Raw genomic sequence first — 15,818 nt, 5'->3', positions numbered from 1 at the left:
GGTGAACCATAGTATATAGACTTTGGGCTTGACAAAGTAAATGCTAGTTTTATTCCGCATTTGTTTAAATCCATCTCGTAAAAGTTTTAAACCGCCTATTCACCCCCCCTCTAGGCGACATCCGTATCCTTTCAATGAGATTGCTTCACTTTGTGATCTTGGTGCAAGCGTCTCGACTATTCCAAAGATCCTATTTGATAAATTGAACTTAGGGCCATTTGAAACAAGTGAGCTAAGACTTCACTTAGCGGATTCAACTTATAAACAAGTTGTATGAATTAAAGAAAATATTGTGGTAGAAATTAAAGGATGCCCTGCTCTTATTTATCTTGTTATTGTGGACATGCTTGAAGATCCTACAGCTCCTATAATCTTAGGAATGCCATTTATTAGAACTATTAAACTCTAATCAATTTGCATGAAGAGAATGTGAGAACTGAACTACCATCCAAAGAGCCGTTTGTAGTTCACTTCACTAGAAAGAAAAGGCCAAGTATGGTGAATATGGGGTCATTACTTTAAAGGATAATTACTTTGGACTAGGTGTTCCACTTTCAAAACCAGAATGATCACCATTTGGGTCAAGCTAACTGACCTTAACTAGAAACGCTTCATGGGAGGCAACCCATGTTTAATAAAGTTTTCTTTTACTCGTTCTTGTTTTAGTTTAGTTTATTTTTTTATTTTTTAATAAAGAGTGTCCATGTGATCCTTTGGAAAAGAGGAGAAGAAATAGGTATCCATACCTTTTGATTTGATATACTAACATATGGGAATTCTTAAATATTATATATTGTTGTTCTTCATTAGTCATTTTCGAGCTAATGTTGATGTGCAAAGACGTGTGCAAAACATGCAAAAGAAATATTTAGTTTTGCAGGTTACAATGAGAATAGCGACCATTTGTACGGTGGGACGTGCCCGTACCACGCGCCCGTACCACCTCACTGCCAGGAGATGGAAATTAGAAATTTCATGTCGAAGAGTACAAACGAAACAACGACCAGCCATACCGGGGAACCCGGTCGTACCGCCCTCCCATACCGAACTCGACAAAAGTTGCAAATTTTCACAAAAGGATACAGACAGAATAGCGACCGCCCGTATGGGGGTAATATGCTTGTACCGCACGGCCGTACCGAGCGTGCCGCCACAAATTGACCCCGATCTTGTTGTAGTGCTGCCCAGTACGGGCGGGCTGCGCCTGTATCGTCCATCCTTACCAAGCTTCGGTTCACGATTTAAGCCCAGGGAAGAGGTTAACCTAAACCTAAAACACTCATATTCTCTAGCTTCTTCCTCCCAACTCAAAACCAACCCATTGATTCTTCAATTCTGTTGGTTTTTTATTTGATTCCTCGCACTCAGTCGATCCAAGGTACATTTCTCCTCCGATCCCCAACTTACTTCGAGCAAATCCATGTCCTAGATCTTGCTACTATCAATCTAGACTTAGGTCTTATTATGAACTTGATCATCTTAATGGTGCTAAACTTTGAAACATGAGGAGATTTTTTTGTAGTATGTGTTGAGGATCATTCCATGCTTATTTCTATCAGATCAAATTTTTGTTTAGTTAAATTTTTAATTATTGAAGGTACTTAATTAGTGTTAATTTTTAAATGAATACGAGGATCCGCACACACGCCATGGCTGCAAAAGCCGCACTACCAGTTGAGAATACCCCTGTGACATTTGGCATTGAGTTTAATGAGCCCTATAAGCTCAACCGCTTAAACCTCCTCCGTAACCGCGAGATCAAGTCTACCAAATGGACGTGCCCCCATATTTTGAACCAACTAGGCCTACGCCATGATTTTAACTATATTTGCAATAATTTTGGTTTGCTTCACTTTGTTTTTCAGGAGGCCACCATTTATCGCCGCTGGACACTCGAGTTCCTTAGAACCTTGACGCACACAATGGGAAGGTTCCACGCCTCGGAGGAAGACAACCCGGAGTAGATCGGATATCTTTCCGTTTGATGAACCGTGAGTATGACTTGACTCTGGATGAGTGGTTCCACCACGTTTGTTTTTGAAAACAGCACAACCGCCAATCGCACTACTTGTTTCATTTTGAATCCCTCACCTTTGAATTTTTTTAGTAGAATGAAAGTACATGATACACTCCCTGAAGGGAATAACGTTGAGTGTCCAGCTATTCACTATTTGTAGTATGTTATTGCTAACACCTTGCACGCACGTGGTGATTTTACAAGAGTTAATGAAGATGATATGATGGTCCTTACAAAGGATGTTTTCCCAAACTGCAACTTAGCATCATTTGGGCGTTCTTCTCGTGATGTATATTTGAAGCACCAAGCAATTGAAGCTCAGGGTCCCATATGCGGAGGGGGGTTATCACCATCCTCGCACAAGCACTTCACATCAATGTAAGTAATTTACAAGCATTGGAAGGTCCTCGTCGCCTTGGTTTTGCTACTCTGAATGCATGTGTTATGGTTAGAAAGATTAATGGTGGATACTACTTCAATATACCGGGAGGTGATCACTTGATTGTTGCCCCTTTGCCTAATGGTCTATTCTCTATCGAGGATGGACGTTTGCATTATGATGCGTAGGTTGAGGCAAGTCTACGTGATACCTCCGATCCGGATTACGGATTGTAATATGGTAAGCTTTTTGCCTAGAAGACCTAGGTTTAATCGAACCTTGGGAATCACTACTAAATGGTGTAATGAAGGAAACGTCTACAAGACTTTGCTAGTGTATCTTATCTTTGTTTTACCGGACCTATCTAGTTTAATTTTGAGAGGGTTGTGTTTAATGATGGAAATATGCAAGGATTAAGGTTCCACCTGCAGCTATGCATACATATATAAATAAAGATTATATGTGTAACAGATAAAATATAGATAAGAGATTTGTGGATAGCACATCCGTAAATACCTTTGCCCCTAAAGTCAGAGGTGACAAGAGCCTAATGGTACAACCATTGTCCTCACAGCCACAAGCAATAATAGTTATTAAGTAAATACAAACCAAACCTTTAAGCTAGATGATTGTGCTATGATCCTGAATGAATCACTAAACATGTACCGATATTTTCCCCTTTCTGTCACCGAGGTTTCGCGCGTACACGCCGTTCTCCACTCATCTCACCTCTTCCCTTGATCTCTCTAATGACATGGGTACCTGCAAATCATCAAAGACGAGGCAAAGAGATAAGGATACATGATCGCAAAACTCCTATTAAATCCTTACACATAAACATAAGATTAGATGCACATAGTTGATGTGAGGATTCACCCCAACCCGCAGCCCCTGAGGACTACTCACACATAATATCAAGATTAAGATCAAACATAAAAAATCATTGTGCAAAATATGTATATTGAAATCATAATATTTTTATAATGGGCGCTAATTCTTAAGGAGATCTCTATTACAATGGTGATGGCTATGGCTATGGAGCAGATGGAGGGTGAAATGGATGAACTATGGAGATGGATATCCTTCGGTGTGTTGTAGATGGATCTGGTGGATGGCGGCTCTGTTAATGACTTCTTTTGGCATCGGTTTCTTCATGACTTTTATAGAGTTTGACCTCGGAAACACAGCGGCACACGGTACGGACGGAGCTTGCCCGTACCGGTACCCGTTAAAGCCCCCGGAACTGCCTTTCCGAGCGTAGTCAACTTTGTCATGCTCCTGATGCGATTTTCTTCGGTAATTGCAGGTCCATTTGCCATCATGACGTGATATCCTACATATTATCCAAAAATAGAATAGTGTGTTAAACACACACAATACAAGCAAAACTGTGAGACACCCTCTTTGCAAAATTTCATGAAACCTTCTATTGCTCTATGTTATTAGTATATATTCCAATGGACCTAAGCATGTATTTTTGTAGGTTTCCTTATCCTCAAGGGTCCATCATCATGGATAGTTACATTCATGGGAATGGTAATATAATATGTAAAAGCGAGTACTTTTTCCCATTAATTTGTTTATTTTGTGCATTTGATTATATTTTCAGACTAACGATTTGTGAGATCGCCTACTCTAATGTATGTGATATCTCAGCATTGTGTGATATCTTCATCGTGCAGTCCTTGGTTTTTTTTTTAACATTGTTTTTTTTGAGAGGTTTTTTTAACATTGTTAAGAACTTCCTGAACAACCAAGGCCTTTTTTAATATAGCACAATATCTTTTTAAAAAATGAAAACTCATTTGTGTGTGAACTAGTGATCTTGCCTTGGAATGTATACGATATTCGCATAAAAAATGTAAGACAAAACTCAGCGCTAAAAATAATGCTTTTCACAAGATAAGTTTTCTCTTTTTTATATAGATCACAAAAAATATTGATTTTTCGTGAAACTTGACGGACGAACATATATTATGAAGATGTACATGTAAAAAATTTTGTTAAATTTTTTTGACATTACGAAATACGATTTTTTGGTAGAGGGTGCATACACACTCGGGAGCCGAATTGAATTTCCGTTTGTGTGTGAACTAGTGATCTTGCCTTGGAATGTATACGATATTCGCATAAAAAAATGTAGTTTCTTAGAACTTCAAACTACCAATATTTAAAACTGGGCACACACTGAGTATACTGAAGCGTGACGATCTACAAGCGTGGCTACAGAATTAGTAGGTGTGGGAAACAATCAACCCTAAATAAAAGGAGCGGCTGGTTCGAAATGTTCACTGCCATCGCGAGCTGAACAATACTGCTACGCACAAAGCTGCTGGACTGTGGCCATGCTGCCATGCCATGCATCTGGCGCTTCACGGCACAGCGGTAGCACCGGCCGGTGGAGGGAGTATGCTGTTGGGTGGCGAGAGCGAGGGCAACCTCGGGAAGGACCAAGCGTGTCGCGCGGCGCGTGCCGACCGCTTTACGTCGCAGGATCCTGGCTTGGATACGCATTTATTTGCTTCCTACTGTGGGTATGCAGATCTTACGGCCACTGCCCGATCGCTACTTCGAGTTCGAGTTTGTAGCGAGAGCAAGACTCCTCGGACTTTCCCCCTGAGTGCCTCTGTTGAGAGTCGCCTCCAGAAGACCGCCTCCGCCCCTCTCCTTCTCTCTTTCCGGCGGCGCGGCCGGCCGGCGAGAAGATGGAGTAGGTGGTCGGTTCCCTGTAAATAGTAGTTGTAGGTTTAGAGTATCCCTAGTGGGGAGGTTGTTTGCCTATGTGCAGTTTGGCGCTATGCCATCTCCTCTTTCCCTTCGCCTGCTGTGGCTGCTCACGGGCGGTGGTCACAGCTTGGAGAAGCTCCTTCTCGGCGTACGTCCATGGTGGGCGACAAGTAGGAGGAACGGATCTGAAGGCGATTGCTTCAATAAGCTCGATTTTCGCGATTCTGGCGGCGGCGGTGCGGATTTTGTTGTTGCCCTTGCAACTCGTCTTGGTGACGAGGGGAAAGGGAAGCATCGAGTCTGTGTGCACATGCGGTTGGACTCGCACCAGGGGAGCAGCAGTGCTTATCCAGGGAGCGCTCTCACGGCGGCGTTCTTCTCGTCGTCGTCCATCATGGTCGAAGGGCGACCGCTCCCGCCTTCGACGTCGGCGATGGTTTCTTCCGGCCGGCGTCCAAAAGTCATCTTCAACCTCCAGGCTGTCATGCCATTGCGGAGGCCTCTCAGCTACGGTGCAGCAGGCTCCCGCCTCCCCGTCCCAAGTGGCGTAGTCCCCGGCGACGTCGAGGTTGGCTGCATCGAGCTCTGGATCAGTCACACTGGAGAAGGAGCAGGATCCAATTGCGTTCCTCTTATTCTTCTTAGGGTCCTAGGTGCAAGTTGTAAGGGCTGGTGTGTAATTTCTACATTTCCTGTTGCCTTATCTGTAAAATGTACCAGTGTTGACTTATAATGAGACTCTCGGTCCTTCGGGACTGATCCCCTTTGTTCAAAAAAAAAAAGAGTTCGAGTTTGTAGAAAAGCAACAGATTGCGTGACTTGAGTTTCTCATGCGATTTTCATTCATTGATATAAAGAAGAATCTTCACTGTTTTATGTCTAGAATTAGAAATGTAAAGAAGAAGCGTCACATTTTTGCCGATAAGTACAAAACTTGTCGTACTACTTTAGAAGAATATAATCTTGTCGTAAATGTGGCCACAATCTCATTGATCAGTTTTGTTAAAACTTGCAAAACGCTCGCGATACAACCGCAAATATAGCATGATGGACACCAACGCTAATAAGAGCCAGTTCGTTGGCAATTAGGGAAAGGGAGAGGCTGGAGGAGCAGCACCAGATCAAACTTTTACCGCTTTGCTTCATCGGGCTGGTGGCAGCCAAGACAAAAAAAAATTGATCTCTCGCGTTGAATTTTCAGAGTTCGTGAGAAGAAAGAACTGAAGATAAAAATATTGCTATGCCAAATGTCTCGACTGAAATGACAGCTTTCTTGTCATGACCGAAACATTATGTAGCTACATGATGTGTGAGTGTCACATCGCCTTGACATGTTCCGTCACGTCGACCTGCCTTGGCTGTCTACCTCACGAATCTACTAGCTATACCGGAGTACTTGAGTAGTACAAGACGCGTCAAGAGGGAGAAGATATCTCTGTCTCTACTCTGCCGAAGCAAGTGAAAGCTATGTGGCGCTAGGATTCATGGTGCCCAGCTGCTTGGTCTAGGCACTAGAGGCGCGTTTGGTAGGCTGCATGTTTCTTAGCTTGCATCGGCTTAGTAATTTTCGGTCCGTTTGGTTGGTCTGGGTCAAGGCGCGTTCTTGTACGAATCGGTTCTCCAACCATTGTTGGGCTAGGCTCTAGAAGAACATCCAGAATGGTAGTTTCCAACGGTGCAGGAAAATATCCACGCCCGCTGATGTAAAATGGCATCTTCGGCGCACGCGCGGAGACGAGAATGGAGATGGTGGAAGTTGCGGCTTGCATCGGCGAAAAGCGAAAAGGGGGCGGGAAAGATTCCGTCACCTCCCGCCGCGCCCCATGGCCTATTTCTACCCCCTCCTCCACTATCCTCCAAAATTTCAAGCTCCTCCCCCGTCGGCAAGCAGAGACGCACGCATCTCCGGTCGATAACGGTTGCAGCGGCGGCGGCGGCGAGTACATCTGGGCAGGATTTTCACCTCCGACGATGACTGTAAGCCATTCCTTATCCCGGTACCGCTGTAATGTTTAGATCTAGGTTAGGAGTAGTCAGATCTTGTCTAGTGTTTAGTCTTGTAGCAGGGGTTAGTTCGGATTGTGGTGAACAATCATGATCTTGCTAGGGTTTGAAATTTCCGGTTGCTACTTTGTCCCAAATGTGCTTACCTGCCATGGTTTTGCAAAGGTTTGTGCTATTCAGCGTTGCAATGAACTGCTTGTCTGATTTAGGATGATTGTTGGTATGGTTTGTGCTATTCACATGTCCTTGTTTCCAAGTAGATTCATGTTATATGTACTACGATGTGTGTAGGACTCCTTCTGTGATAACTTTAGCCAGACGCTTGTCTGCGTTGGGGACTTTCAGATCCCTTCGCAAGTTTCCGATTCACAGCCCTCCTATGACTCCAAGGTGGCGGTCACCCCTCTGCCTGTGTCTGACCTGGTGGCTCAGGTAGCAGCAGAGGTCGCGGCTAGGTTGGCCACCACGAAGAACAACAAGAACCGCAGGGAAGCGGAGAGGGCCTTGAAGACGGGGGCGGAAAGGAATGCCACAATGAAATGACTTCCATTCATGTCCAGCTTTGTGTTGAAGAAGATGTGCGGCTTGATCCAGAGAAAAGTGAGAACTGACAAAGGAATCAAGGAAGTCCATCTCAATGCTGTGGCGAATGGCCTTTTTGACCAATGTGGTGTGTCTGTCGGCTCCACTCAGGTGTACAACCTGAAAGGACACAGATGTCGCCTAGAGGGGGGGGTGAATAGGCGATTTAAAACTTTTACGAGATGGGCTTAACAAATGCGGAATAAAACTAGCGTTTACTTTGTCAAGCCCAAAGCCTATATACTATTGTTCACCTATGTGCATTGGCGGACGCAGCGGGGGGGCGGGGGGGGGCCGAGGCCCACCCAGAAATTCGGCCCGCCAAGATTATATCCCATGGAAAAAAAAGGCCAATTAGCAAGGACCTGGAAGAGATAGCGTCGAGGTGAGCACATCCTGCGATTCCCCACGCGGCCACGCCCCGAGCGGCCGATTCCCCGACCGCCGTCGCCCGCTCCCCGCCGTCGCCCGCCGCCCGCCGGCCTCGCCTTCGCTCCCCCGCCGTCGCCGCCGCCCGCCGGCCTCGCCCGCTCTCGCCGTCGCCCGCCGCCCGCCGGCCTCGCCCGCTCCCTCGCCGTCGCCCGCCGCCCGCCGGCCTCGCCCGCTCCCCGCCGTCGCCCGCCGCCCGCCGGCCTCGCCCGCTCCCCGCCGTCGCCCGCCGCCCGCCGGACTCGCCCGCTCCCCGCCGTCGGCCGCCGCCCGCCGGACTCGCCCGCCCTCAACTCTGTTCTCTGCCTGCCGTCGCCCGCCGTCGCCCGCCGGCCTCGCCTCGCCTCGCCCGCCCTCAGCTCTGCTTCTCTGCCCAGTCCGGCTGTCCGCCCCTGTCCCCTGATGCCTGATGGCCTGATCTTCCCAAGACAGTAGGCCACGTCGCCACGACCAGAACTCCAGAAGTGAGCCCCTGATATGACTCTCTGTTTATATGAATAAACTGTTATTTTCATGTGTGTATGTATCAAATTATCATTTATCAATGTATGTTTGTTTTGTGTGTGTTAAATCTTATATGATGAAGATCAAGAACACATAAAATTGTTAAATTAGTAATGTTTGAATGTTTCAATTGTGTAGAAATGAAGAGAAATAGCCAAATTGCGCTACTTTTTCAGAAACAAGCATCAAAGAAGATTGCATCTCCGGTCCAATCTAATATTGTTCACGATGAAGAAGTCGAATCCGATGTTGAGAGTGAGATTGATATTGAAGATACAACACCACACCCACCCTCACCCCAACAACCAAATGCAAGGTCATATGATGCTCACTTTTGTCCACATGATCCGGGGGACAGGATTCCTATTTCAAGTTATGATGTTAATATTCAAGATGATGTTCGGAGAGGATATATCCTAAAAGGTCCATGCCGACCATATGAGCATGCTTTCCCGCCAACAAAAAAGAAGGGCAAAAAGCGACACTTTAGTTGTGTTTGGTTTGAACACTACAATTGGCTAGAATATAGTATCGGAAAGGATGCGGCATTTTGCTTTGTGTGTTTCTTGTTCAAAGAGAGAGCCAATGGAGGTCCCGGAGGAGATGCCTTTGTTAAAGATGGTTTTAGAAATTGGAAAAGACCCGAATCATTTAAGAAGCATGTGGGTGGTGTTACTAGCATTCACAACCAAGCTCAAGAGAAGTACAACTTATTTGTTGCACCCAACACCAAAATTGATAATGTTCTTATGAAGGTGTCTAAGAAGGATGTACTTCTTTACAAGACTAGGCTAACTTACTCTCTTAGATGCTTGAGATTTCTTTTGAAACAAGGATTGGCATTCCGTGGACATGATGAGAGTGAAGAATCAACCAACCGGGGAAATTTTCTTGAACTTCTAAAGTGGCTTGCGGAAGGTAATGAGGAAGTCAATAAGGTTGTTTTGAAGAATGCTCCCGGCAATTGCATCTTGAATAGTCCAAGGATACAACATGACATTATTGAATGTTGTGCCATAGAAACTACTAGACTAATCATTGAAGATCTTGATGGTGACCACTATGCAATTCTAGCCGACGAGTCTAGTGATATGTCTCACAAAGAACAACTTGCTCTTTGTTTGCGTTATGTGGATAAATTGGGAAGAATATGTGAGAGGTTCCTTGGAGTAGTTCATGTTTCCGATACTACTTCATTGTCTCTCAAGGTTGCAATTATATCTTTGCTAAAAGATCATCATTTGTCTCCCACTCAAATTTGTGGACAAGGATATGATGGGGCTAGCAATATGAAGGGTGAGATTAAGGGGTTAAAAACATTGATCATGAAAGAGTCACCTTCTTCTTATTACATACATTGCTTTGCACATCAACTTCAATTGGTTCTTATTGCCGTGGCAAAGGATAATGAAGCATGTGTGTGGTTCTTTGATCATGTTTCTTATTTGTTCAATATCATTGGAGTTTCTTGCAAGCGTCATGACATGCTTCGAGATGTTAGAGCTCAACAAGTTTTACAAGCACTTGAGATGGGTGAAATTGAAAGTGGAAGTGGACTCAATCAAGAGATGGGTTTATCTAGACCCGGTGATACTCGATGGGGCTCTCATTACAAGACCATTCTACACATTGTTGATATGTACCCGGTGATACTTGAGGTGCTTGTAAGGATTGGAAAAGATCCTTCACAAAAGAGTGAGTGGACAAGAATAAGAGGAGTTGCCGCGGCCTTTGAATCATTTGACTTTGTTTTCAATCTCAACTTGATGCTTGTTGTTCTTGGCTACACAAATGACTTGTCTATATCTTTGCAAAAGAAGGATCAAGATATTCTCAATGCAATGGTGCTTGTTGGATTGGCAAAGGAGAAAATGAAGGATATGAGGTCATCACTTGGATGGGAAAGATTTCTTGCAAAGGTGACATTCTTTTGCAACACTCATGGCATTGAAGTTCCTTCCCCGGAATCTAATTATGTGGCTCATGGAAGATCACAACGGTATTATGAAAAGCAAACAAATGATGATCGTTATAGAAGAGAAGTGTATCTTGGCGTTGTTGACCAAGTTATTCAAGAGCTTGACAATCGGTTTGATGAGGTTAACATGGAGTTGCTTATTTGTATGGCGGCTTTGAATCCCGTGAATTCATTTGCTTCTTATGATGCACAAAAGGTAATGAGACTTGCTCAATTCTACCCCAATGACATATCAAGCATGGATTTGTTAAGACTTGAACCCCAACTTGAGATCTTTATTGATGACATGAGAAAAGATGATAGATTCAAATGTGTCAATCATCTTGGTGAGCTCTCTATTAAGCTTGTTGAAACAAAAAAGCATGTTGTTTATGATTTAGTTTACATGCTTCTCAAATTGATATTGCTTCTACCGGTGGCGACGGCGAATGTTGAAAGAGTATTTTCCGCAATGAGTCTAGTAAAAAACAAGTTGAGAAATAGTATGGGTGATAACCTCTTGAATCATTGCTTAGTGACATTTATCGAGCGAGGGGTGTTCATTCATGTAAGTGATGATACCATTGTTGAAACTTTCATGGCAATGCGAAACCGTAGATTGAAGAAATGATGTAAGTTTCTAATTATGCTATATTCTACCATGTAAGACCCTTGTAATATTTTGAACTATTTGTATTGTAATCGTGCACATTTGGTATATGTATTGAACTCCAATGCAATGAATTTATCTTGTATATTGTTCATTACTTCATTATGCAAAGGTTTTTCACAATTTGGGGGTGCGCAAAAAATTTTTTTTGAGGTGTGCCCCCCCTCCAATTCTTTCCTGCGTCCGCCACTGCCTATGTGCACCAACAACTTATTCTAAGCAATACAAGCAAGTATGAGATAGCAAGATATATATAACTTCAAGCACGATGGCTATCACAAGGTAAAGTGCATAAGTAAGGAGCTCGGGTATAGAGATAACCGAGGCACGCGGGAGACGATGATTTATCCCGGAGTTCACACTCTTGCGAGTGCTAATCTCCGGTGGAGAGGTGCGGTTGCTTAGTGCTCCCGAACGCCACAAGAGGCTCACCTTGAGGTGTGGTTGCTCGATGCACACCAACGCCACAAAGGCCTCACCCCAAGATGCGGTACTCACACCACACACCGAACGCCACGAAGGCGCCTCACCTAAATCTCCGGTGACCCTCGCCACAAAGGCCTAGGTCACGGTTCCACTAAGGGATTTCCTTCGAGGCGGAAACCGGGCCTTACACAAAGGTTGGGGCACACATCCACAACTTAATCGGAGGCTCCCAACAAATCACCACAAAGGTCTAGAATCCGTCTAGGGTTCCAAGAACCCAAGAGTAACAACCTTCTTGCTTTCACCACCACGAATCACCGTGGAGAACTCAAACCGATGCACCAAATGCAATGGCAAGAACACCACAAAGATGCTCAAGTCCTTCTCTCTCAAATTCCAACAAAGCTACAAAAGCTATTGGGGGAATAAGAGAGGAAGAACAAAGAGGAGAACACAAAATTCTCCAAGATCTAGATCCCAAAGATTCACTCACAAAGAGATGATTTGGTTTGGTCAAAAGTGTGGATCTAGATCCCCTCAATCTTTCTCTCAAATAGATGCAAGAATCATTGGTTGGGGAAAGAGAGATCAAGCTCACAAGAAGTCAACAACAATGGTGGTGAGCTTGAGAGAGAGGAGGAAGAAGAAGGAGCAAGAGTTAATAAAACAAGAGAGAGAGGGGGCATAAAAGGAGGCCCCAAAATCTGCCCGTTGGAGGCCGGTGCGCGCGTGGGAGGGGGAGGCCGGAGGTACCGGCCAGGTAGGGCCGGTACTACCGGCCATGGTCGAGCAGCGCTGGCCAGGAGAGGCCTGGGGCGCGCGGGCCAGGAGGGGAGGCCGGAGCCTCCGACCGGGGTACCGGCCGAGGTACCGCCGGGGCTCCAACCCCCCTGGCTAGTATACTGAGCCGCCCCGCCGCCACCGGTACCTTGGGCGGTACCATGGCCGGAGCCTCCGGCCGTGGCCAGGCCGGCGGTACCGCCCAAGCCTCCGGCTTCTCTCTTCTTTTCTTCTTTTCTTTTTCTTTTAAACCCAAATATGGAAATGCAAATATCTTGAGATTGGAGAAACCAAATGAGATGAAACCAATTTTGTTGGAAAGAGGTCGACAAGAGCTATCCCTACAAAAAGTGAAAATATGGAAACTAGTGGGGGGTGATTTTCTATTATTTTTAGAGGTGCAACACCTCAACATGAGAAACCGAGAAAATCACCAAACTCGAAAACGCAACAAGTGATCTATGCGAAATCCGTTTTCGAAGAACTAGAGCTTGTCATGAGAATAAGCACAAGCTCTAAAACGTCACATGGATAAAACCCAAATAACAACCAAGAAAGGTGATGCAAGGATGCAAAGGTTTGAGCTCTCTCCGAACGATACGATCGAGTTACTCACTCGAGAACCCTCTTGATAGTACGGCAACTAACCTATAAACCGGTCTCCAACTACACTATGAGACCGGTGAGAAAGAAACCCTATCAAGAGCAAACCTTATACTTGCGCATTCCACTTGAGCTCGATGATGACGATCTTGACCTCAACAAGATGGAACGCCTTTCTTGATTGTGCTTGCTTGACGAAGTCTTGTGGATTGCTCCCCCATAATCCACCATGGGAGAGCTTCTTCTTCGGCGCATCTTCACAAAACCATTAACACCATATGGATGGCAAGCTTCAAGCAAATGGTCTCTTCGAGTTGGCTCATCTTGAACTTGCACTTCATTTCTTCATTCTTCATCATGTTGATGTCTTGAGATAACTTGAGGGCTCACTTCATCTTCATCTTCATCTTCAAGACATACTTGACACTTGATATCCTTCATCAATTTCTTCTTATTGCAACCTTGAAGCCAACATATGGTTCAAGCATTGCCTATGGACAACTTCTACAAATATAACTCAATGCAAACATTAGTCCATAGGGATTGTCATTAATTACCAAAACCACACATGGGGGCTCCATGCACTTTCAATCTCCCCCATTTTGGTAATTGATGACAATCTCTTTGAGAGGGTTTATATAAGGAATTTAAGTAACAAATAAGTTGAATCTATAGAGCAAACTCCCCCATAATATATGCATGTGTGAATGATCTTGACTTTCATTGCATATATTGGCATTCAAAGCCTAGTAGAGTTTCCTCTAAATATTCAACTATGCAAAGCAACAAGATGCAATGCAATAAAGGCACATGCTTGAGCACAAAGCAAAGACATAACCAAATTCCCTTAAACCCTCCAAACTTCTCCCCCATTGGCACCAATTGCCGAAATGGGTGAAAAATTAAGAAGGCCAATACAGTGAGAGTTCCTCCATAGCGTGTGCATTTGTCATAATTTGAGTGGAATCAAATGCACATATCCAATTACGAATATTCGGAAGGAATCACACCATAGATAGGATCAAAGATTGCAAAAAGATAACAAAGTCAAGAAGCTTCAACAAATGAAGCAAGCAACCAAATGAACCACAAAGAAGATATCAAAAGAAAGATAGATATTATGATAAGATCAAGAAGATTGCTCTAAATAATATGAGGAAGCTCCCCAAGGTTTGTGCACAAAACTATACAATTTGCATTGGAGTATAAAGTGCACAAACATGGAATCATCACTCCCATAATATCATTCAAAACAAAAGATACCAAGTGAATCAAACTCTAATGATCACCACAAAATAGTGCCTTAAATAGAATGAGGAAGCTCCCCAAGGTACATGCATAAATTAAAATGTTGCATTTGAATACAATATGCATAACATGGAATCCTTACTCCCTCATTACCATTTAAAACACAAACATTTGCCATAGATCATAGATAGAAAATTAATCTTAACACTTGCAACAAACAAATGGTTGAGCAACAAGTAGGAGGCACGATAATAAAAGGCTCAACCAAGAGGATATGTGAAAGGCATGACAAAGCATATTATAAGACTATTACAAGGATGAGCAAAAAGCATCATCATAGTCTTCAATGAATTATATTGCTTAGCATGACCAATCAACATGCAACAAATAAATAAGATATCAAATGGAGATGTATCATCTCTTATGTGTATAAGTTTCTCTAAGTGAGCAATATCACAAAGATATTTATCCACAAAGAAACATGCACACACAAAATGGATACTCAAGAAATATAGTATGATATCCCAAAATAAAGTCATGCAATATACCAATAAGAATTTTTGCTTAATAGCATGGCCAAAGGCTCAATTTTGTCTTATTGTACATTCATGAACTTCAACCACAAACATCTAAAATACATCACAAATATCAACAAGGGATAGAAGTTAGTTGAGATGCATTTAGAAAGGCAACAAGTATCACAAACGAGGATACCAAAAGAAATAACTAAATTTGCACTTTCATCTATATTACACACGTGAGAGCCTTGAGGAATTGATATGCAATAAAATTGCTAGATGGACATAGATGGGATGGGTGAATCATGAGCATGATTTTATATACTTCCCAACTTATGTACTCATCTCAAATTACTCACATTCGCAATAAAGAGGTTTCGTTAAGACTTTAGCAAGAAGCACAATATTTGCAAATCAAGAGATTCATGCCAAGATGCAACCACATGGTTGGATGCTAGAAAAATATGCATGAGAAGATACTTGTTACCGAGATAGCATTGGTGTGGATGTAGTAGATATGTGTTCATTGACCATCCTAGCTTGCCTCAAGTTACCATTGAGTCACCACTTCTTTCCAAGAGTGAGACAAGCATCCAATGCATATTCATTGTACCTAACACAAAGGTAAGTACAAAATGGTCCCCAATCTAATTGGGTCCGAAGTAGTTAGACACACTACAACATATAGGACAAACTCCACAATACTATGTGCATATAGATATGAAATTGAATTTCATGCACATCTTAATCAAATTAGGATTTGATGGAGTTTACCCTATATATTGGATCAAAGAAAGTAACACATGCTATAAGATATACATATATTAAATATGCATGCACAATACTTTCAAGAACCAAAGGAAGATATAAATTGGACAAAACACCATATAAACCAAGAGACAATGGTTGTCCAAATTATATCAAAGAATCAAATCAACACAAGATTGACTCCAAAGACTTATCTCATTATAAGA

General features: G+C 43.4%; 1 protein-coding gene across 1 annotated transcript; it reads left to right on the top strand.

The window, feature by feature from the left end:
• The first annotated feature begins 8,319 nt into the window (after positions 1–8,319).
• Positions 8,320–11,354, top strand: LOC139836077 (uncharacterized). Its single transcript, XM_071826299.1, has 2 exons — positions 8,320–8,602; positions 8,781–11,354. Exon 2 carries the CDS (start codon positions 8,783–8,785, stop codon positions 11,228–11,230), a length of 2,448 nt encoding a protein of 815 aa, XP_071682400.1. The 5' UTR covers positions 8,320–8,602; positions 8,781–8,782; the 3' UTR covers positions 11,231–11,354.
• The last annotated feature ends 4,464 nt before the right edge of the window (positions 11,355–15,818 follow it).

The sequence above is a fragment of the Lolium perenne genome, chromosome 2 (assembly GCF_019359855.2).
Source record: "Lolium perenne isolate Kyuss_39 chromosome 2, Kyuss_2.0, whole genome shotgun sequence".
In the NCBI taxonomy this organism is placed as follows: domain Eukaryota; kingdom Viridiplantae; phylum Streptophyta; class Magnoliopsida; order Poales; family Poaceae; genus Lolium; species Lolium perenne.
Note: the sequence above shows the minus strand (reverse complement) of the source record. Positions and strands in the feature narration are given on the sequence as shown.